This window comes from Acinonyx jubatus, chromosome E2, assembly GCF_027475565.1.
Source record: "Acinonyx jubatus isolate Ajub_Pintada_27869175 chromosome E2, VMU_Ajub_asm_v1.0, whole genome shotgun sequence".
Lineage (NCBI taxonomy): Eukaryota > Metazoa > Chordata > Mammalia > Carnivora > Felidae > Acinonyx > Acinonyx jubatus.
In genome coordinates this window covers 58,446,682-58,468,216 of record NC_069396.1, presented here as the reverse complement: position 1 = coordinate 58,468,216, position 21,535 = coordinate 58,446,682, and the positions used below count along the sequence as shown (strand labels likewise).

The window sequence follows — 21,535 nt, the reverse complement described above, 5'->3', positions numbered from 1 at the left end:
GATTCCTGTACTTGGTGCTAAAACAAACCTCCCTAACACTAGAACCCAGAAATCTGAGAGAGACAGAGAGAGAGAGAGAGAGAGAGAGAGAGAGAGAGAGAGAGAGAGAGAGAGAGAGAATCTTAAGCAGACTCCATGCTCAGCACAGAGCCAGACTCAGGGCTTGATCCTGTGACCCTTGGATCATGACCTGAGCCGAAATCAAGAGTCAGACACTCAACCGAGCCACCGAGGCGCCCCAAAACATTATGTTTAACCTGAGTGACTAACATTTTCTATTACCTTTTAAAGTTGACAAGCCTTGGGGCGCCTGGGTGGCGCAGTCGGTTAAGCGTCTGACTTCAGCCAGGTCACGATCTCGCGGTCCGTGAGTTCCAGCCCCGCATCAGGCTCTGGGCTGATGGCTCAGAGACTGGAGCCTGTTTCCGATTCTGTGTCTCCCTCTCTCTCTGCCCCTCCCCCCGTACATGCTCTGTCTCTCTCTGTCCCCAAAAAAATAAACGTTGAAAAAAAAAAAAAGTTGACAAGCCTTGATTTATAGTGTATGCTATTACGTACTCCCATCATACTTGAGTTAAAGTTACCAGCATGTTGTCACTGAATGCAGAGTTGGAGAGAGAGGCACAGCAGCAACTATTATATGGTGTGTCCCCCCTACAAATGTGAGTCATAAATAAAATATGTAAATAAATGCTCAAAACTATTTGCAAACTATTGTGTTTTTATTATAATCTGTCCATTATAGTATAAATTTATACTATAACCCATAAACATACATATACAATATATACATGTTATATATTACCTAATACAAACGTGTATTTATATGTATATATTTCTACACACCCACACATATAAACACACAAACATATACACCTTTTAACAACCAGTTCACAAAATGTCTAAACATATAACAATTAACTCTTGCAAGCCAGAGTGAGCCTGTCCAAGCACACCACTGGATCAACCACTTTGCCTCTGGTGAGTTGCTGCTGGGGCTCAGGATCCCTGGGCTACTCCACTTGCTAGAGATGAGAAATCCCTCGGGATACCTGGGTGGCTCAGTCGGTTAAGCATCAGACTTCAGCTCAGGTCATGATCTCGCAGTTCGTGGGTTCAAGCCCCATGTCAGGCTCTGTGCTGACAAATTAGAGCCTGGAACTTGCTTCAGATTCTGTGTCTCCCTCTCTCTCTCTGACCGCCCCCCTCAAAAATAAACAAACATTAAAAAAAAAAAAAGAAATCCCTTTCTAAGAGCATGCCCCCTTCCCAGGATGCCAGACATCTTAAGGACAGTGAGTAAAGAACTAGTGATGCTTTCCTCCTGGCACAGATTCAAGCAAAGGCATTTTGGCCCTGTCTCAGGGAGCCTAATGACAAGGTAAGTGAGAAACTCAGACATGAGAAAGCAAATTCAGCATCCCAAATTTTCCAGTTCCTTCCTGTCTATCAGGCAAGATCATTTCTTGGCTTTAAATATCATTTAGTTTTGGTCAGGATTTAATAGATTTGCATTTATGTACACAGAAAATTAAGAGAAAAACACTAAACTGCACAAATTAGGACATCAAATATACAATACCCGACGTACCTACCCATAAATACAACCCAGTTCAAAATTTTGTTCCAACGTCTGAGGTCAAGTACTATGAAAACCCATTTTTGCAAACATCTTGTAGATTCTGATAATAAACATTGATACTTTCGGGAGTCTTTCAACCCTTCTCTAACCTCTTTTCTTCTATATATCTCTAGGCCACTTTAGAATCAGATTTGTTTGTTTGTTTGTTTCTTTTTAAAATCAATGAAGCCACAGTGTTGGTGAGCTAAAAGGAAAACAGGTCAGGCTTCATCCACAGTGATCTCAGGCAAAGGGTAATGAGTTGGTATGGTTCCTTAAGGTTTCTTAGGGGCTTAAGAGTCTTAAAATCCCCAAATTCTCCCACAAATCATCATTCTAATAACCAGTATACCAACTGTCCCTCATGAATGCCAAACATTTTCCTTAGGAAATCTGACAAAATTGTGAATTCACTTGGCGTTACAGCTCATTCTTTGATATTTAGCAATCACAGCCAGAGTGCTACAAGGAAGGCTTTCAAGTCTATTGCAAAATGGCTGGTGTTCTAGTCCATGCCTTAAAGCAAAAATTTTAAGTCATTATTTCTTTTGCTTTATCTTCTCCAATCCCATTATGCATGAACCTCATCCAAACCCCTTCAACTGGCACTTTTTGTCCTTTTGATTGGTCTAAAAATAACCTAGACACAGCTGACGAGCTGTCTTACTGTTGCTGTCAAGGCATGCTTCTTGCATAGCACAAAATACGAATAGGGGCCTTCTAATCCTTCGCTCCATTTCATCTGATAACCAAACTTTCATAATAACCCACATTTGCTGAGGATGTTTTGCCTGAAACCCACTCAAGGACACCAACTTCTGTACTGGTTAGGTTTCTTTGGTTGACAGCAAAAGAACTGAATATAATTTTAAAGTGAAAGCAAGATTACTAGTGGCAAACAATGTGGAAAGAACATGAAGCACGTCCTGCTCTAGTCATCAGAGAGGCAGGAACACAAGTTGTGGCCAAAGGATGACTCATTTTCCACTGTGTCCTGGGTCCCAAAGCGAGTTTCTGATTGGATTAAAAACTAGGTACAGGGGCGCCTGGGTGGCGCAGTCGGTTCAGTGTCCGACTTCAGCCAGGTCACAATCTCGCGGTCTGTGAGTTCGAGCCCCGCGTCAGGCTCTGGGCTGATGGCTCAGAGCCTGGAGCCTGTTTCCGATTCTGTGTCTCCCTCTCTCTCTGCCCCTCCCCCGTTCATGCTCTGTCTCTCTCTGTCCCAAAAATAAATAAACGTTGAAAAAAAATTAAAAAAAAAAACCAAACACTAGGTACAAATGGCAACACAAACGAAACCTCACTTAATGACATCAGAGGAAAAGTCTACATGTATTTCTGTGGGTGCGGCTTCAATTTGTATTGCAGACAAAAGTATCTGATATGTATGTTTTTTTCATGATTTTAACTTTATAAATTTTAGGTATTTGTAATCATGCAATTATATTATAGTTATGAAAATCACACCCTCAATTAGTAAATTATAAGAGGTCTTTCTGTATGAAAATCTACCCCATTCTTTTCAGTAACTATATAACCTACTGAATTTTCTATAAATTAACTGATTAGGTAACTAGTTTACTAGTGCTGGACATTTAAGCTGCTCGAAATTTCTTGCAATTCTATAATTAATGTGCATATGCATCTGTATTTCTGCACTTGTGCTTTTCAAGAAAATAAATTCCTAGATTTAGAAATGCAGCAGGGATTAGTCAACATTTAAAATGCTGACGGGTAACAAATTAGCTCTGAAGATAGCTTTTAATCAATTTATTTTCCCAATATATAAAAATATATTCTTCACATCTGCAACAGTACTGGATATTATTCATAAAATCGGGGCTGGTTTATGTTGGTGTCAAGGGCTTTTTGAAATTTCAATTTATGTGATCATTGTTGCAGTTAGGAACTTCCACGATTTTATTTGACGATTTCATTTTCACCATCTGTGAGTCGCTTGTTGATGTGCTTTGTCAGACTGTTTCTTATCCTTGCTGCTTCTCAACAGCTCTTTTTAGAAGGGCTATGGCCTTCATAATATGTATATGTTTAAAGATCTCCCAACCCGTCATGTTCCTTTTAACTTAGCATAGTGTCTTGTACCATGGAAAAGCTCTAAGTCTTTTATGTGCTCCTTTCTGTCACCCTCTTTTCATGACTTCTGGACTCTGTATCCACCTTACCAAGTCTCCCTGAACTCAAAGGGTTACGAATACTCTATAGTCCCTTCTAAAATCTTAATATTGTGTTTCCTATTACATCTTTAATCCATATTCAGTGAACTTCTCTGTAAGGAGTAAAATGTGAATTTGACTTTACTTCCAGTTGGATAACTAACTGCCAAACACCATCTATAATAATCCATCTCCCCCAGCGATGTATCAAAAATACTGCTTTTGCAGGGCACCTGGCTGACTCCTTTGGAGGAGCATGTGACTCTTGATCTCGGGGTCCCCCACACTGGGTGTAGAGATAACTTAAAAATAAACAGAAACTTAAAACAATACTACTTTTGCAACAAACTGAATTCATGGGTATATGATCTTTTCCAAAAGTTTCCTGTAATGCTAGCCTATTTACCGCTGTGCATGATTTTCGGAACAAAACTGTCAATGTAAAAAATATCCTAGTAATCATGACTGGAATTGAGTGAATGTAGACATCTTTACAATATTGAAACTTCCATCTAGAAACATATATGGATCTCCATTTATTCAGAACCTCCAGTCTCCTTCAGTTGAAATTAATAATTTCCTTTCTAGGGGTGCCTGGGTGGCACAGTCAGTGAAGCATCTAACTTCATGGCTCAGGTCATGATCTCACAGCTTGTGAGTTCAAGCCCCACATAGGGCTCTGTGCTGACAGCTCAGAGCCTGGAGCCTGCTTCGGGTTCTGGGTCTCCCTCACTGTCTGCTCCTCCCCTGCTCTTTCTCTCTCTCTCTCAAAAATAAACATTAAAATTTTTCTTTACAAAAATAAAAAAATAATTTCTTTTCTATACAGAACCATAAGTAAGTTAATCTATCATTTCATTTTTGGGGGGAGCTGATATCAGAATTGAACTAGCCTCATGAAAGAAGGATTCCAAACACTTCAAAGTATTGCATTTTAAATATTTTTTCTATACTCTACAACAGTTTAATTAGTGATTCCTTGAAAGTTTGGAATTAATCTGTGAACCCAGGTATCTTAAAATAGGCTAGATTATTCAAGGTCTCTACTGTTTAAGTTTTCAGTATTAAGGAATTTTTATTTTTTGCCTTGATTAAACACAGTCATACTTCTTACCAGTGAATTCTAATTCTTTTGTTTCAGTATTAGCCAGAGCTCTAGACATTTCCTAAAACATATTCTATGTATCAGATCACACTGAATTTCTGCAGCAACAAAGAATACAGATTCGGAGGCACAAGAAATCCACTATGCTATTCTGTTAGGACATTAAACTTTAAAAACACTACGTGCTAATCCTCATTATCCACCTTAAGATATAGTTTCAGTTCCAAAATTATCATAATCTCCTAGTACTGATATACTGCTTTCCAGAGTTCACTGTTTAAAAATAATTTTAAGCAGACTCTTAATGACACCGCCTTAACATTTACCAAGTACTACTTGCTCTGGGTCAGGCACTATGCTAAGCACTTTATACGCATCGAATAGTTTACATTTTCATAACCAGGGTTTTAAGAGGAGGGTCGTTTAATTACATTTACATTTTTAAAAGACCACCATGGCAATATTGTGAAGGATGAACTTGAAGGGAATAAAACAGAATGGAAGACTAGTTTTTATACTGGAATAGTCCACGTGAAATGACTGTGTTTTGGACTAGGGCAATGAGAACTGAAAGTGGATGAATTCCAAAAATATCTAGCAGATATATCCACAGGGCTTGGTGAGATCTGGGGTGGGGAAGAGCTGCGTGGCTGAGAGGACTCTACAGCATGAACTTTCTGATGATGAGTAAGGTGTGCACTTTGTCTGAAGACCTTCCCACATTCCTTACATTCATAAGACCTCTCTCCAGTATGAATTCTTCTGTGTAGATTAAGGTGTCCAATCTGGCTGAAGGTTTTCCCACATTCCTGACATTCATACGGTTTTTCTCCAGAATGGATTCTCTGATGAACAGTAAGAGATTGGCGATGGCTGAAGGCTTTACCACATACACTACATTCATAAGGTTTCTCCCCAGTATGACATCTTTGATGACAAATAAGGGAGGATTTTGTTCTAAATGCCTTCTCACATTCAACACATTCATAGGGCCTTTGGCCCGTATGGAGTCTCCGATGCTGAGAACGGGATGAGCTGTCACTAAAAGCCTTTCCACATTCACTACATATATAGGGTTTCTCTCCAGTATGAACTCTCTGATGTTGAATAAGGCGGGTAGTCTGGCTGAAGGCTCTGCCACATTCCTTACACTCATAAGGTTTCTCTCCTGTGTGAATTTTATGATGTTGGGCAAGGTGTGCCCTCTGGTTGAAAGCTTTGCCACATTCCTTACATTCATAAGGTTTCTCTCCAGTATGAATTCTCAGATGAGTAGCCAGCTGTGAACTAATGCTGAAAGCTTTTCCACATTCTTTACATTCATAAGGTTTTTCACCAGTATGAATTCTCAAGTGACTAGCAAGGTGTATACTCTGTCTAAAAGCTTTCCCACATTCCTTGCATTTATAAGGTTTCTCTCCAGAATGCACTCTTTGGTGTTGTGTGAGTGAGGCATGATGGCTGAAGGCTTTCCCACAGATGACACATTCATAAGGTTTCTCTCCTGTGTGAATTCTCTGATGGACGGTAAGGGATGAGCCATAACTGAAGGTTTTTCCACACACTTTACATTTGTAGGGCTTCTCTCCAGTATGAATTCTCCTATGCTGAATAAGGCCTATGTGATCACTGAAAGCCTTCCCACAATCAATGCAATCAAAAGGCTTCTCCCCAGTGTGGTAGTACCTCCAGTGACGAATAAGGGACGTGTTCTGCCGGAAGGCCTTCTCACATTCAATACATTCATAAGGTCTTTTGCCGGTGTGACATCTCTGATGCCGGGCAAAGGATGAGCCGTCACTGAAGGCTTTCCCACATTCCTTACATTCATATGGCTTCTCCCCAGTATGAATTCTCTGGTGTTGAGCAAGGTGTGCAGGTTGGCTGAAGGCTTTTCTACATTCCGTACATTTATACGGTTTTTCTCCCGTGTGAATTCTTTGATGCTGAATAAGGTGCACGTTTTGGCTGAAGGCTTTCCTACACTCTTTACATTCAAAGAGTTTCTCTCCAGTATGTATCCTATGATGTTGAACAAGGTGCTGACTCTGGTTGAAGGCTTTCCCACATTCTTTACATTCATATGGTTTTTCACCAGTATGAATTCTCTGATGAACGGTAAGGGAGGAGCTGTGGGTAAAGGTTTTCTCACATTCATTACATTTAAAAAGTTTCTTTCCTGAATATGCTTTCTTGGGTTTTACTACCATGGAACTTTGAGAAAAGCTTTTTTTATCTGATTTATGGTTATAAACATTTTCCTCTACATTGTCTAGATGGACAAATTTGTTGGATTTGTTACATTTGTGATCTATTTCCTCGGTGAGGATTTTGTTATGAGTGATTACTTCTTGCCTGATAAATGTCTCTTGACTTACCAACTGCCTCTCAAAAAGATCTTCACATTTCCAGTTTTCGCTGAAAGTAGAATGCTCCAGTCCATAGCCTGTAATTCTCTCCATTAACACATCATCATACACAAAGTGCTTCAGAGATAATTCGTGTGTCTCATACATAGATTCCAAATCTGAAAGATATCAAATAAGCAAGTGTTTCCTTATTCATGGGATATAACAAAGGAAACATTTAATGAGGACAAGGTGATTCCAAAACAGTGAACCCCACAAAATGTGCTATGCACAGGAACATCAACTGAAAAATACGCAAGCAGATCTCAAGAGCTCAGGGAAACACAGAAAAGGTGATTAAGAAAATTAAATGAAGGTAATGGAGTCCTGGAGAAGTAGGCTACAATGACAATATTTTATTCTGCATTAACATGACTTACTGTAAATTAAATACCATTCCTGTATTCTTCCCCACTTCTAGTTGACTTGCATATACACGTGGGTTAATTTTGTTTAAATACCGGTATCATCACATAAGTACTGCTGATCAAAAATCTCTATAGATTCCCAGCGACTGACCACAGATACCTCATGCTTCATGACTTCCCTTGGGGTTTAGGGAAATTCCTAATCTTTTCATAACCAGAAAATAGTGTTTGTGTGTACCATTGCTACATGGTTCAATAGTGAACTCTGCATTTCTCAGAGAGCCCTGAACTTGAGACTCCATATTAAGGCATTTTTCCATTCATCTACTCATTCTCACTTCTCAGGCCACATCTTAATGGGGTTAAGTCTTTTTTTTTTTTTTTTAAAGTAGGTTTCATGCCCAGTGCAGAGCCCAATGCAAGGTTTGAACTCACGACCCTGAGATCAAGACTGGAGCAGAGATAAGGAGTTGGATGCTTAACCAACTGAGGCACCCAGGTGCCCCACCATAAGTATTTTTGAATAAACTAGTTTTATAATGACATGTAGGTGGGTATTGCTATTATTTAACATCTGTTCATTTTTGAGAGAGACAAAGAGTGAGCAGGGGAGGGGCAGAGAGAGAGGGAGACACCGAAACCAAAGCAGGCTCCAGGCTCTGAACTGTCAGGACAGAGCCCAATGTGGGGTTTGAACTCATAAATCGTGAGATCATGACTTAGGCTGAAGTCAGATGCTTAACCGACTCAGCCACCCAGGCGCCCCTGGGTATTACTATTATTAATTCTTTTTACTGCCACTTAAAATAAGTTTCTTGCTTTGCAAGCTAGAATATAAGCTTCAGGGAAGGAATACATATGCTTTAAATACTGCTACTAAGCCGCTTAACATCTGTCACAGAAACTCAGGCATATAGAAATTCTCAATAAATATACGAAGAAATTTGTATCAAAGAGATGATACTAAGAGAAAACTTCAGGGGAAAGGTTGATATCAGGAAAGGGCAAAAGAGAAAGTGCTTTCCTTTCATAACTTATCCATAGCAAATGACTGACTAATCCAACGCTCCCTGAAGCAATTTTCTATGTGTCAAGCATTAGGGACATGAACATAATAAAAGACAAGCTGTTCTTGAGTAGTATAGAAAGTGATGAGAAAGACAAGACCAGGGACACCTGGGTGGCTCAGTCAGTTAAGCATCTGACTTCAGCTCAGGTCATGATTTTGTGGTTGACTGAGTTTGAACTGTGCATTGGGCTCTGTGCTGACAGCTCAGAGCCTGGAGCCTGCTTCGAATTCTGTCTCCGTCTTTCTGCCCTTCCTTGCACTCAGTCTCTCTCTCTCAAAAAAATAAACTTAAAAAAAGAAAGAAAGAAAGGCAAGACCAATAAAGAAAGTAACTTGAAAAGAAAATATGAAATATCAATATGAAATATCAAGAGCCCATGTGGTAAAAAGCAAAATTGGTATAAGAGTTCAGAGACAGGAGAGATCAAATCTGCTAACTCAGTTAAGAAGGACTTTATAGTATTAACAAGCTTCCTATCCCAGGTCACTACTGATATCTGGAATACTCAGGCTTTGGTAATTCTAGAATTGACACCTGAAGGTTCAATGAACCAATCATCTATGGTTTTTCCTCCATAAACAAATGAGGGGAGCAACAGTGGACAGAGAAACAGAAAACTGGAGACATCACTGATTCTTCTCAGGAAGGCAGTCTTCAACGCCAACCTCCCATGGGGAGCCATGGCTGTCCCTTATCTTTTTGGCCTTTCTCAACACAGATGCTGAGGTATCTTGTTCACTTAATAATACTTAAATCTATACCATGACTCAATATCCCACCAAATTTATAGGCTCCATCCCCTTTCCTTCTTTCTTCTTTTTTAAAAAAATATGTATTTATTTTGAGAGAAAAAAGAGAGAGAGAGAGACAGCACGAGAGACAGAGTCCCAAGCAGACTCTGCACTGTCAGCACACAGCCTGGTGCAGGGCTCAGTCTCATAAACCTTGAGATCATGACTTGATCCAAAATCAAGAGCTGGACACTTAACCTACTGAGCCACCCAGACGCCCAGGCCGCCCCCTCCTCCCCGCCTTCTTCATCTATTCTTCACAAGGCCAATTATTACCTCTTATCCAGAAAGTTCCTCTATTTCCCTATTTAAAGCTGATAGTAGGTTCCCACACAACCAAAGTATGAAGTGTGTCTAAGCAGGGCTAATCTCTCTTCCAATATTTGGGTATTTGGAGGACCCTGGAAGTCTAGGATCCAAGTCATCGCAAGACGTGAAGATCAAATACTGTTAAAGAAGTGAAGGGAGAATCTCATAAAGGTATTAACTTCCGTGTACGATCTGAACGTTCCCTTGTCTTTGTGAACTGTCAGTTCAGAGGGGGAGGCAGAAAAGAGGCGCGTAAACCATAGACAGGTTAATCACAGGCTCTCCTGAGTGTTACAAAGAAAACAAACGGTACCTTGGTAGAAAGTAATTGGGCTGGAATAAGGGAATGTTCATTATATAAGGTGGTTAGGGAAGGCCCCTGATGAGATGGTTTTTGAGCTCTGGTCTGATAGTCAAGCATGGACAGAGAGCCAAGAGAAGAGCATTCTAGGCAGAGAAAACAGGAAATCCAAAAGTCTGAATCAGTAAAGAGCGTGGAAAGTTCTGAAAAGGTGCTAATGGGTAAGAGCAGTGCTTCTCAACTGTACTGTCAGGCACTTAGTGACATTTGTAAGACACACAGAGGCCAAAGGACGATACTGCCTGTGACCCAGAAGCAAGCAAACTTGGAACTCAGACTGTCTCTGCCTCACCTGGTCTCTCAAGGCTTAGAGATTCGGTATGCTGGCATACCTTTAATGCACTTGAAGAACATCTGGGTACCTCACCTCATTTAGAAAGCTGTGCACTAATGTACAGTGAAAAAGCTAAAAAGTGTTAGAGGATAAAGTCAGAGAAGTAGGATGGAGCTGGTTACACAAGGGCTGGTAGGGGCTGGTCTTTCCCATTTGCGACAAGAAGGCAAAGAAAGATTGAAAGGAGTAGCATATGTTCTGATTTTTAAGCAGACCTAATTTGGGAGTTAAGTAAGGTTTAAGAAACAGAGAAGCTTGTATAAGTCACATGGCAAAAGGAAGGAGGGGATGCGAAAGAGCTGGGGAGAGATTTCTGCAAAATGAGTTAGCTTATTAGAGAGAAGAGATACCTCCAAGTGGAAGAGAAGATGTCTGGGGAGCCCAGGCTACATAGTGAAGTTTCCGTTTTCTCCTCAGGCTTGGAAGGCTTGAGAAGAATTTCTAAGAAGCAGATGAAAGGAAAAAGTACCACCTTGGAAAACAGCTGAGCCATTACCTAGAAAAGACACCCCTACCGGGTTCTCCCACACTCACCTGGGCTTTCTGTCATCTCATTCTTTATTTCCCAAGGCTCTCCCCCTTGCTCCAATGAGGAGATCACATATGGCTTAGAGAGGCAAAGTCCTGCATACAGAAAAAAGAAGACATGAAAACTGGCCATGGTTTGGGTATTTCAGAACTATAAGCCAGTTTCTTAATACTGATGGAAGAAGACAGCACAAATGACTAGATGAAGGAGTAAAACACATTTTAAAGACAGAATACATAAAGCTTCTGGCATAGTCTAGTGGGACTGCCAACAGTCAACTCTATAAAAAGTTAAACAATTTTTAAGGGGCTGGGGGCAGAAATGCTACCCAGCATTTTCACAGGATCATCAGACACCCAATAAGTGATGTACTATAAAGAGCCTCTAGAGACAGGGTTTGGAGTCTGAGTCAAGTTAACTGCTTTTAAAAAACAACACAAAACTCTTCAGAAGAATATCACAGAACCTACAGTCTCTATAATGTGTTATTTATAGTGTTTGAGATAAAATCCATAATTACTAGACGTAAGTAGAAAGAGGACACAGTGAATCACACTCAGAAAAATAAGCAATTAATGAAGACCTAAGCAGTGATAACACAGATGTTGAAATTAGCAGACCAGGATTTAAAAACCACTGTTTTATCTATACCCAAAAATGTAAAGGAAAATATGCTCAGAATTTCTCAGCAGAGAAACAGAAATTATAAAAAAAGTACCTAGTGGAAAGTTGAGAATTGAAAAATATGCTATCTGAAATTTAACAATCCATTACATTGGCTTAACAAGACATTGAAGAAGACACACAAAGAGTCAATAAACTTGAAGTCAATATAAATTATCTAATCTAATCTGACATACAAACAAGAAAAGACTTCAAATAATGAATAGATCTTCAGTCACCTAGGGCATAATATAAAAGGTTCTAACATATTTGTAATTCAAATACCAGAAGAGAACAGAAAAAAATTATTTGAAGAAAGCAAGTCAACAATTACTCAAATTTGCTAAAAGACATACATTTGGTTTCAAGAAGCTTGATGAACCACAAGCCATGATTAAGGAGGCCTTTTAGAGAACACAAAGCTAGTCTAGGGGCGCCTGGGTGGCTCAGTTGGCTAAGCGTCCGACTTCAGCTCAGGTCATGATCTCATGGTCCATGAGTTCAAGCCCTGCGTCGGGCTCTGTGCTGACAGCTCAGAGCCTGGAGCCTGCTTTGGATTCTGTGTCTCCCTCTCTCTCTCTGCCCCTCCCTCGCTTGTGCTTTGTCTCTGTCTCTCTCTCAAAAGTAAATAAGCATTAAAAACTTAAATTAAAAAAAAAAAAAAAGAGAGAGAGAGAGAGAGAGAGAGAAAGAGAAAGCTAGTCTAGACAATGAGGTGGCCCCAGAGCTGGGAAGGAATCAAGTAAGTTTCCCTAAGAATATCTGAAGCCACTTTCATAGTTTGTGTCTCACCAGTTTGACTTATTGCCAGTTTATAAAAACATAGTTTTTAAAAATCCATATTCTAAATTTATAATAATTAGCTACATTCTTGGTGAACCTCATTACTCTCAAGTGGGAATAACAACAGTACAGTAGGAGAGAAGATATAAGGCAGCACAGGAGACCAGTGAAAAGTCACATCGTGCCCTGTGTTTCCAAATGACTAAAGGGCACACTCATGGACTATGTGATACATATCAAATCCACTGACTTAATCTGAAATTTTCATTAATCCCTGAATGTCCTCTGTTTCTTAGATTTCAAGACACCTACACACAGTTAAAAAAATTTTTTTTCATAATAAATACAAATGTAAAGAGTCCCTAATGTAATTCTAAATTATGAAGAAGGAAAAATACTCTTACCCAGTGATACCAGGTTCCGATAGTTCTCCAACATCATATTCTTGTACAAACTTCTCTGAGCAGGGTTCAGCCATTCCCATTCCTCCTGAGAAAAGTCTATTGCTACATCCTTGAATGTCACCAAGTCCTGAAATAACACAAAGACAATTTTTTAATGTTTATTTATTTTGAAAGGAGGGGGAGGGGCAAAGACAGAGAGAGAAAGAACCCCAAGCAGGCTCTGCACTATTGATGCGGGGTTTGATCTCACCAACCGCGAGATCGTGACCTGAGCCAAAATCAAGAGTCAGATGCTTAAGCGACTGGACCACCCAGGCGTCCTGATACAAATACATTCTTGATTAACTGATGCTCATTTTCATGCATAAATACAAGTTGAAGTTTTAAATTGTTCCTATTTTATGTGAGCAATGGCCCTTGGGGGAGAAAGAAAAATTAAACCATCATAACATGAAGCTCCAACCTAAAATAGTAGTTACTGAAGTGATAAATTGCACTGTATAAAAGGATGCTAACCCATTTCTCGGCATGGCGAAATACGGATAAGTGGCCATAGGGCACTAAATAAGAGCCTCAAGGAATGACTACATCTGTGGTTGAACCTTTAAAAACAACAAAAAAGGAATATCTAAGTTGATATTTTACAAATGGTACTCAACGGGACCCTAATGTTTCAGAAGGGAAGGGGCATTGAACTGAAAGTTAAGGCCTGATTTTATTTTTTCTTATGCAATAAAAATAATGAATATAATCAGAATGCAATTTTCTCATGCTATGTCATTAAGAACTAGCATGACATGCCATACCAGAGTAAATTGGGTAGTAATATGAGATCGCCCAACATAAGACTACAACACATCCAATTTGTACACTGAGTCTGAGTACAATAAACCTGTATACTTAGCCAATATCCAAACGAAATCAGATAAATATAATTTTTCGTTTCTTAAAGAGTAAAATGCGTTGAGAAAAAATTAACGTCCAGTTACAATCACCAGCAGGCTCTAAGGAATTTTTAAAAATATTACGGGCATTTTTCATCTTCAACTTTATCTCCATTGAAAATAAAAATCTTTGGGGCGCCTGGGTGGCTCAGTCAGTTGAGTGTCCGACTTTGGCTCAGGTCATGATCTTAAGTTCATGAGTTCAAGCTCCTCATCGGGCTCTGTGCTTGACAGCTCAGACCCTAGAGCCTGCTTCGGATTCTGTGTCTCCCTCTCTCTGCCCCTTCCCCGCTCATGCTCTATCTCTCTCTGTCTCTCAAAGATGAATAAACGTTAAAAAACAATTTAGAAAGGAAATAAAAATCTTCATGTTCAATGCCTGATTTGCAAAGTTACCAAAGACACTGGTAACTGACTATATACAGAGCTATGCACAGAACATTTTAATTAGCTTTTTGACAGTAAACACTTAAAGAAAGGTATGATACAAAGATATTCAATGTATGGGACTTCAGAAGATATACACGCAGTTGAGAAAATGTTCCATATATTTTTCACATAAAGGTATTAACATTTTGTTGTTGTTGTTATTTTATTTTCAAGTAATCTCTATACCCAATCTGGGACTCGAATTCATGACCCAGAGATCAAGAGTCACATGCTCTTCCAACTGAGCCAGCCAGGTGCTCCAGTATTAACAATTTAAGATTCACCGTGAGCTACTGGTTTTCCTGAATTCTGGTTTGCACCTTCTAGTTAGCTGAGGCTACCATTTTGGCTGATACCTATCATTTCACATGTTTCTATAAAATCAAATTCACTCACATGAATTTATCAATGCAAGCAAAAAGTGGTCACATTTTTTCCAATATTTGGTACAATTTGGTCACTAGAAAGGAAATGGGTGTTTTGGTTATTCCCCAGAAGAATAAATTGGATTGCTGTGATCCTGGTACCCCTGGTTAATTATTTTCCCAATGTTTATATGGATATCTTTACATATACATATGTCCAGCACTTAATTTTTTACTGATTATCTTATATTCAATGAAATTCTAATTTACAGCATTTGAAGAGCCTGTAATTTTTTTTTAAGAAGAAACACATTTATTGCAAGGTATCCAATAATATATGGGATTTCCAGAAGGACTAAAGAATGAGGTTTGCCTGCTACAAAGAAGGAGAAAAGCCCAATTAGACCAAGATGGTATTTTTCCAAAATCCCATTCTCCAGTGTCACCCACAGCTAAGCATATAACATGCTAGGATTAGACCAGCAGGAACTTCAGCCAGTGCTGCCCCAGAACAACCAAATCCCCTGCCAATACCGGCCATATCTGCCAATACGTGCCAACATGTTGGCTATAAAATCCTATTTCCCTGAACTTAACCACTGCTTCCTGTTGCTGGTTTCTGCCTTCCATATATCACACTGGAAGCCTCTGCCTGGCATATAGAAGTCACATATAGAACAGTATTTGCAAAGAAGCCTGGGTAATGCAGTTTTTAGCTTTCTGGTATACCCCAATATACAGTAAAGAAAAATTGGCCATATACTAGGCCAACAAAAGCCTTCACAAATTTGAAACGCCAAAATTTTCAGGCTATTCTCTGGTCAGGATTCAGAGCACTTCAAAACTACGAAAAGATGAATTTAAAACCTTATCTATTTGAAAATCTACAAGTAACCAACAGATAGTAATAAAATTAAGCTACTAAAACAGGCAACAAACATTAGAGAGGACACAGAACACTGGGAGCCCTCACACACTGCTGCTGAGGCTGCAGAGTGGCACAGCCACTTTGAAAAAGTTTAGCATTTGTTTTAAGAATTCAAATATGGGGGCGCCTGGGTGGCGCAGTCAGTTAAGCGTCCGACTTCAGCCAGGTCACGATCTCGCGGTCCGTGAGTTCGAGCCCCGCGTTGGGCTCTGGGCTGACAGCTCAGAGCCTGGAGCCTGTTTCAGATTCTGTGTCTCCCTCGCTCTCTCTGCCCTTCCCCCGTTCATGCTCTGTCTCTCTCTGTCCCAAAAATAAATAAACATTGAAAAAAAAATTTTTTTAAAAAAGAATTCAATTATGAATTTACCGTATGACCCAGAAATTGTACTCCCAGATTAATCTGCCCCTGAAAAACAAAAACCTACGTCCAAATAAAGACCTGCACGTTTCACTATTTAATGTATACAAATTCTTTTTCCCCTTCTAGAATGGAGGTTCCACAGGGACACAGTCTTTGTTGTTTCTTGCTGCACTGCCAGAATCTGAAAGACTATCTCACATGGACAAGGTCAAAAGTATTTGCGGGGCTGCCTGGGTGGCTCAGTCAGTTGAGCGTCCAACTTCGGCTCAGGTGATGATCTCCCAGTTCGTGGGTTCGAGCCCCACGTCGGGCTCTGTGCTGGCAGCTCAGAGCCTGGAGCCTGCTTCGGATTCTGTGTCTCCCTCTCTCTCTGCCCCTTCCCCACTCAGGCTCTGTCTCTCTCTGTCTCTCAAAAATGAATAAACATTAAAAAAGTTTTTTTTAAGTATTTGCTAAATAACTCTAAAGTAACCAGTTTTAAAAAAAACTGCATGATTCTAATATTTGCTAGAAAAATAAATTTCTAAGAACAGTCAAGAGGCACACCTGGTGGCTCAGTCATTTAAGTGTGCGACTCTTGATTTCAGCTTAGGTCATGATCTTACGGTTTGTGAGCTTGAGCCCTGTGTCAGGTTCTGTGCTGACAGCACGGAGCCTTCTTGGGATTCTCTCCCCCTCACCCTCAAAATAAATGAATAAACTTAAAAATAAATAACAGTCAAGAGAATTCTGGAGAAGAGGAATAATGGGAAGAGGATTTGCCCTTCCACATTATAAAATACCATAAATGCCCAAAGACAAGGCAAAGATTTCCCCAAACATGCTTTATACCATAAATTATTTCCACAATCTCCAATATTAGGATACCCAGTGAGATTTTATTCAGACTTCCCAAGCAGAAGTAGCTTGATAAAATGCTCACAGCTGACAAGTTAAGGACTCAAGACTGACATGTGAGGAGAAACAACAATAAATGCTAATCTAGACTGCTCACAGGTTACTATAATCTGCCAAGCATAGGTTCTGGTAAACATCCCACGCTTTTGGTTGAGAGCCCAAAGGAAGGACTACACCCCAGAATCGAAGGTGAGCCAGAAATAATGCAGCTTTCAGAAGGACTGAGCCCCTGCCTCTCAGCATTTCAGCTCATGCCTAGACTGAGTTGTGCTTAGCAGAGCTGTGTGCCCGAAGCAAAAGTGAACCATCCCCCCCCACGGAGAAGTGGCTCACTGTAGGACTCGTGTGGAAGGATACAGGATAACCTAGATATGCAGCATCCAAGTCAGTGTTCAGCACACAAAAAATACCCCGCAACGACAGGGTGTGTCACCAGGACACAGGAGTCGCTAAAAGTGCTCCTAATGCCGAAGCTAGAATGATGTGAACAACAAAATAAAGTAGTATTGGATTACAACCTATGGTACAAAATAAATATGCGTGAGTCTACGCTGATACAAATAAGTGACTGCATAAATAAGTAGAGGAGAACAGACAAATGTCTGATACAGAAGGGTTCCAAATCATTTACTCAGATGCTCCACTCTCGAGAGAGAACACAACTTCCTGCTTTTTTTTTTTTTAAGTTTATTTAGTTTTGAGAGAGAGAGACAGAGAGAGAGAGACACACAGCATGAGCAGGGGTAGGGCAGACAGAAAGGGAGGCACAGAATCCGAAGCAGGCTCCAGGCTCTGAGCTGTTAGCACAGAGCCTGATGTGGAGCTCAAACTCACAGACCACAAGATCATGACCTCAGCCGAAGTCAAGAGCCGAAGTCAAGAACCAAAGTCAACAGCCGGACATTTAACCGACTGAGCCTCCCAGGAGCCCCCATAACTTCCCACTCCTTAGCTGTGGGGTGCGCATAGTGACTTCCTTCTGAAGAGTACAGTATGAAAAAGTGGAACAAAGAGTAACCTTACATTGTGGAAACCTGACAAACACTACCTCTACCAAGTAATCAGGGACAGTAATTCATCACATTGATGGCGTAAACCTTTGATATATGATGAAAATGGAACTTTACCTCTGTGATCTTCCTTCAAAAAATATATTACTACAGTCTAATCATGCAAAAAACAGCAGATATGAGAGACATTCTACAAAATACCTGAGTACCCCTCAAAACTGACAAAGTCAATGAAAAGAAGGAAAGTATGAGAAACTATCACAGCTTTAGAAGATAGAACTACTAATGTAATGTGGTCTCCTGGGTAGCATCCTGGAACAGAAAAAAAATACATTAAATAAAAACAGAAAATCTGAACAAAGCATGAGTTTAGTTAATAACAACATACCAATATTGGTTCATTAACTGTAACAAATGTACCATACTAACTAATGTAAGATGCTAATAACGGGAAGCTGACTGTGGTGTTTGGATGCTCCTAGTACTGTCTTCGCATTTTTTCTGTTATAAAGAATAAAGTTTACTTTTAAAATCTATTTCCAAAAAGTGAACACTATCAAGAGGAAGATGTCAAAGCTTCAAATTATCTCTAAGATATTTTAATATACAAAGTCTAGCACTTAACCCAAAATAATGACACACATGAGACAAAATCAAGAGGAAAAAAATATGAAAACAGGGGCGCCTGGGTGGCTCAGTCAGTTAGGCGGCCGACTTCGGCTCAGGTCATGATCTCACGGTCCGTGAGTTCAAGCCCCACGTCGGGCTCTGTGCTGACAGCTCAGAGCCTGGAGCCTGTTTCAGATTCTGTGTCTCCCTCTCTCTGACCCTCCCCTGTTCATGCTTTGTCTCTCTCTGTCTCAAAAATACATAAACGTCAAAAAAAAATATGAAAACAGAAAGAAACTCACAGGAGATCCAAATGACAGAATTATCTGAGAAGTATGGCAAAAGAATTAATATTTCTAAGGAATTAATACAATAGATGTTGAACTTGGGCAGAAAATGGGGAATTACATTAAACAATCAAATAGACATTCTAAAACTAAAAATGCAATAATGGAAGCTTAGATTCGAAGATGGATTAACAGGAGATTGAAGAGTTGAAGAGGCACGCTGAGTTAGTGCCCTCTGGGAAAACTGGGAACCAGGCCCTTCAAGGCCGCTGTGAATCAGGGAATTTTCAAAAGAAAAGAGGCATTATTAAATCCTAAAGAATAAGACTGCCTTCCTCGGAGGAGAAAGGAAGTAACTAACCTGGGATATGGCTTTCACTAGTTCAACAGTCATCTCTGCCTTCCCTTCCTGGCTTCTCTCTTGGAGAACGGCAGTGTCCCAGAGGACAGGGCTGGAGGGACAGAAAGGGGAGTGAGAAGGTGAGGCTTGCTCTGCACTCTCAGAATCATAAGCCTGAAAATTGTCTTCCTCTTCTTCCTCCCTGCTCTCCGTGATTCCTCCGTCCAAATAACCCGGAGATTCCAGGCACCCTGCGGCCACAGAGGACCGTAACTTACAAATGTCTCTCTTACGCTCAAGGCCCTAAATTTAATGTTTTTCCTAAAAGTTGCCTTCCTATTTTTTTGGCCTTATTTTTATAGGTAAGAGGCAGACCTTTCCCTTGTTGTATCTCTGCTTCATGCTTTGACATGGTCTACAGTCTGAAAATCTGACTCCTAAGTGCACCGGAGGCCCTCCGCCCAAACCCCCACAGGCTTCGCCTGCCTCCCTCCATGGGACAGTGGTCCCTTTAGCGTCCCATTCTGCCAGCTTCACTCTCACCTCCGCCTTCGGTCCCTTCGTGTGCCCTCCTTTTTGGCACCCAGAACTGAGGGTGTCTCCTTCTCCGGTCAGTCACCCCACCTATTGCTTTTTACTGGAATTCTTGAACGGGGAGCAGGGAATTCTGGTCTAGGAGTGTCACCTGAGCAACACACAATACCAAATCCCAACACACATCAAGAAGGTCGTGCTATCCACCTTCCCAGTAGTGTCCCCCTACACGTCAGTCACTCGGGGCCAGCTCTGAGCATACAGGGTGACGCGCCAACACGGACACGGGATCTCACCCACTTCCTGACCACAGAGGACAGAATCCCAAGAACCCACATCCCGAGGAAGGCACCTCAAATGCGGTCACATACACCACGGTCCCAGAGAGGCCCTGCAAGCCTTCAGGGGACAATGGACGCTTCACGTGGTCTCCTCCCTGCTCGCTTTGGTCTCACACACAACCACACCACTAGGTTTCTTCTCACACACAAACATGATGGTCTCTCCCACTCGAGGCTCACTCGCGCACGTGGGCACATGCACACACACACACACACACACACACTCTCTCTCAGTGGACTCCTTCAAAGACTCCTGGGTTCCTGTCACATGCAGGTACTGTTCAAAAACAAAATTCAACTGGGTAAAGTGTAAATTTCTAATTGGCTCCATTCATCCTGCAAGTGGAGGGGAGCTCCGACCAGTTGTACAAAACCGGTGTTTCAATGGGAAGGAGGTGGGGCAGGACTTTATCAGAAAAAAAGGGAAAGGACTGTTTCAGGTGTAGGGGGAATGGCCGGGGGTCTCACACAGATGACCTCTTCTTCCTTTGTGGGAGGGAGAGGGCCCATGCGACAGACTTCCTCATTGGTACCATCCAGAAAATTCTTGACTGGCCAGTTAAAACTCCATTTCGGGTAGGCTGAACCTGCAATTAGGTTGGGTATTAACTGCCCATCTGGGGACTCGGCCTAAGTGGTGCCAACTTGGGCCCGGGGCTTTCTTTTTAACATGACACAAACACACCCTGCTCTCTCCAGTTGTCACTGCGCCCCTCCCCCCGCATCTCACACACACTAAATACGGAATGCCCGCTCTCACACTCAGACACACACACACACACTCGTACCTCATAGGCCAAACACACATACTGCAGTCTCACACACTCACACCCACATGCTCTTGGCACCTCATGCTTTCTCTCACACACACACCTCGCACCATCTCGGGCAGCTCACACTCTCACACACACACACACACACCTCTCACCGTCTCTGGCAGCTCACACTCATCCCACTCAGTCTCTCCTCGAGGCTCGCACGAGAGGTCACTTTCCACACGCTCGCACCTCACTTGTCTCACACACCCGCCAGCATACCCCTGTCGCGCCGGCCTCGCGGGTCCCGTTGGCTCCACGCGCGCGCACACCCCGCCCCCCGGCCTCTCTGCGTCCCGCACACGCCCCCGCCCCGCAGCCTCGGCCTCCGCGCACCCGCCTCGCGGGCCTCTGGGAAATGTAGTCGGCACGGGGGATGCTCCGCAGCGGCGTCCGGACTTAGGCTCCGCCGTCGCGGTCAGGGCGGCCCGCCCCGCCTGCCTGGCCCCCGGCCTCCGACTCCTGACCCGCCGGAACAGCCCACCGGTCTCCGCCCGGAAACCACCGCTCTCAGCCGAAGCGCCTCAGTGGCAAACGACCGGGCTCCGAGCGCGCAAGCGGCGAAACTCCCGAGGCTGGCGGAGCGAGGGGGCGGAGCCCGAGCAGCGGGGGGAGGGGCGGGGCTTGGCGGAGGGGCGTGTCCTTCTACTCGGGGAGGAAGCAGAGCGCCGAGCGTACACGCCTCCTTCCAGCGCCTCCGTGCTCGGAGGGCGTGGCCCGGGGGGGTCTGGGCCGTGGCGGAGTTGGACGGAAGA

General features: G+C 42.0%; 1 protein-coding gene across 8 annotated transcripts; it reads right to left on the bottom strand.

The window, feature by feature from the left end:
- Positions 1 to 542: 542 nt before the first annotated feature.
- On the bottom strand, positions 543 to 21,401 carry ZNF471 (zinc finger protein 471). Of its 8 annotated transcripts, none has more exons than XM_053210616.1 (6): positions 19,634 to 20,295; positions 19,112 to 19,202; positions 12,921 to 13,047; positions 11,076 to 11,165; positions 7,279 to 7,427; positions 543 to 2,651 (listed from the first exon to the last, which is right to left on the bottom strand). In XM_053210616.1, the coding sequence occupies exons 2-6, from the start codon at positions 19,142 to 19,144 to the stop codon at positions 2,553 to 2,555; spliced, it is 498 nt and encodes a 165-aa protein (XP_053066591.1). In that variant the 5' UTR covers positions 19,145 to 19,202; positions 19,634 to 20,295; the 3' UTR covers positions 543 to 2,552. The 8 variants fall into 8 exon arrangements, with proteins under 8 accessions (XP_053066591.1, XP_053066587.1, XP_053066590.1 ...); XM_053210612.1 differs by lacking the exon at positions 543 to 2,651 and adding an exon at positions 21,117 to 21,401 and having other exon boundaries at positions 2,897 to 7,427; positions 19,634 to 19,775; XM_053210615.1 differs by lacking the exon at positions 543 to 2,651 and adding an exon at positions 2,897 to 7,008.
- Between the last annotated feature and the right edge of the window lie 134 nt (positions 21,402 to 21,535).

Bases quoted from the DNA above. Each gene is read 5' to 3' on its own strand.
- ZNF471 (XM_053210612.1), bottom strand. From the start codon at position 19,144: ATGACTGTTGAACTAGTGAAAGCCATATCCCAG. The intron at 11,166-12,920 runs GTAAGAGTATTT...TTCTGTATGCAG, and splicing joins TCGGAACCTGGTATCACTGG to GACTTTGCCTCTCTAAGCCA. The intron at 7,428-11,075 runs GTGAGTGTGGGA...GATATCTTTCAG, and splicing joins TGAGATGACAGAAAGCCCAG to ATTTGGAATCTATGTATGAG.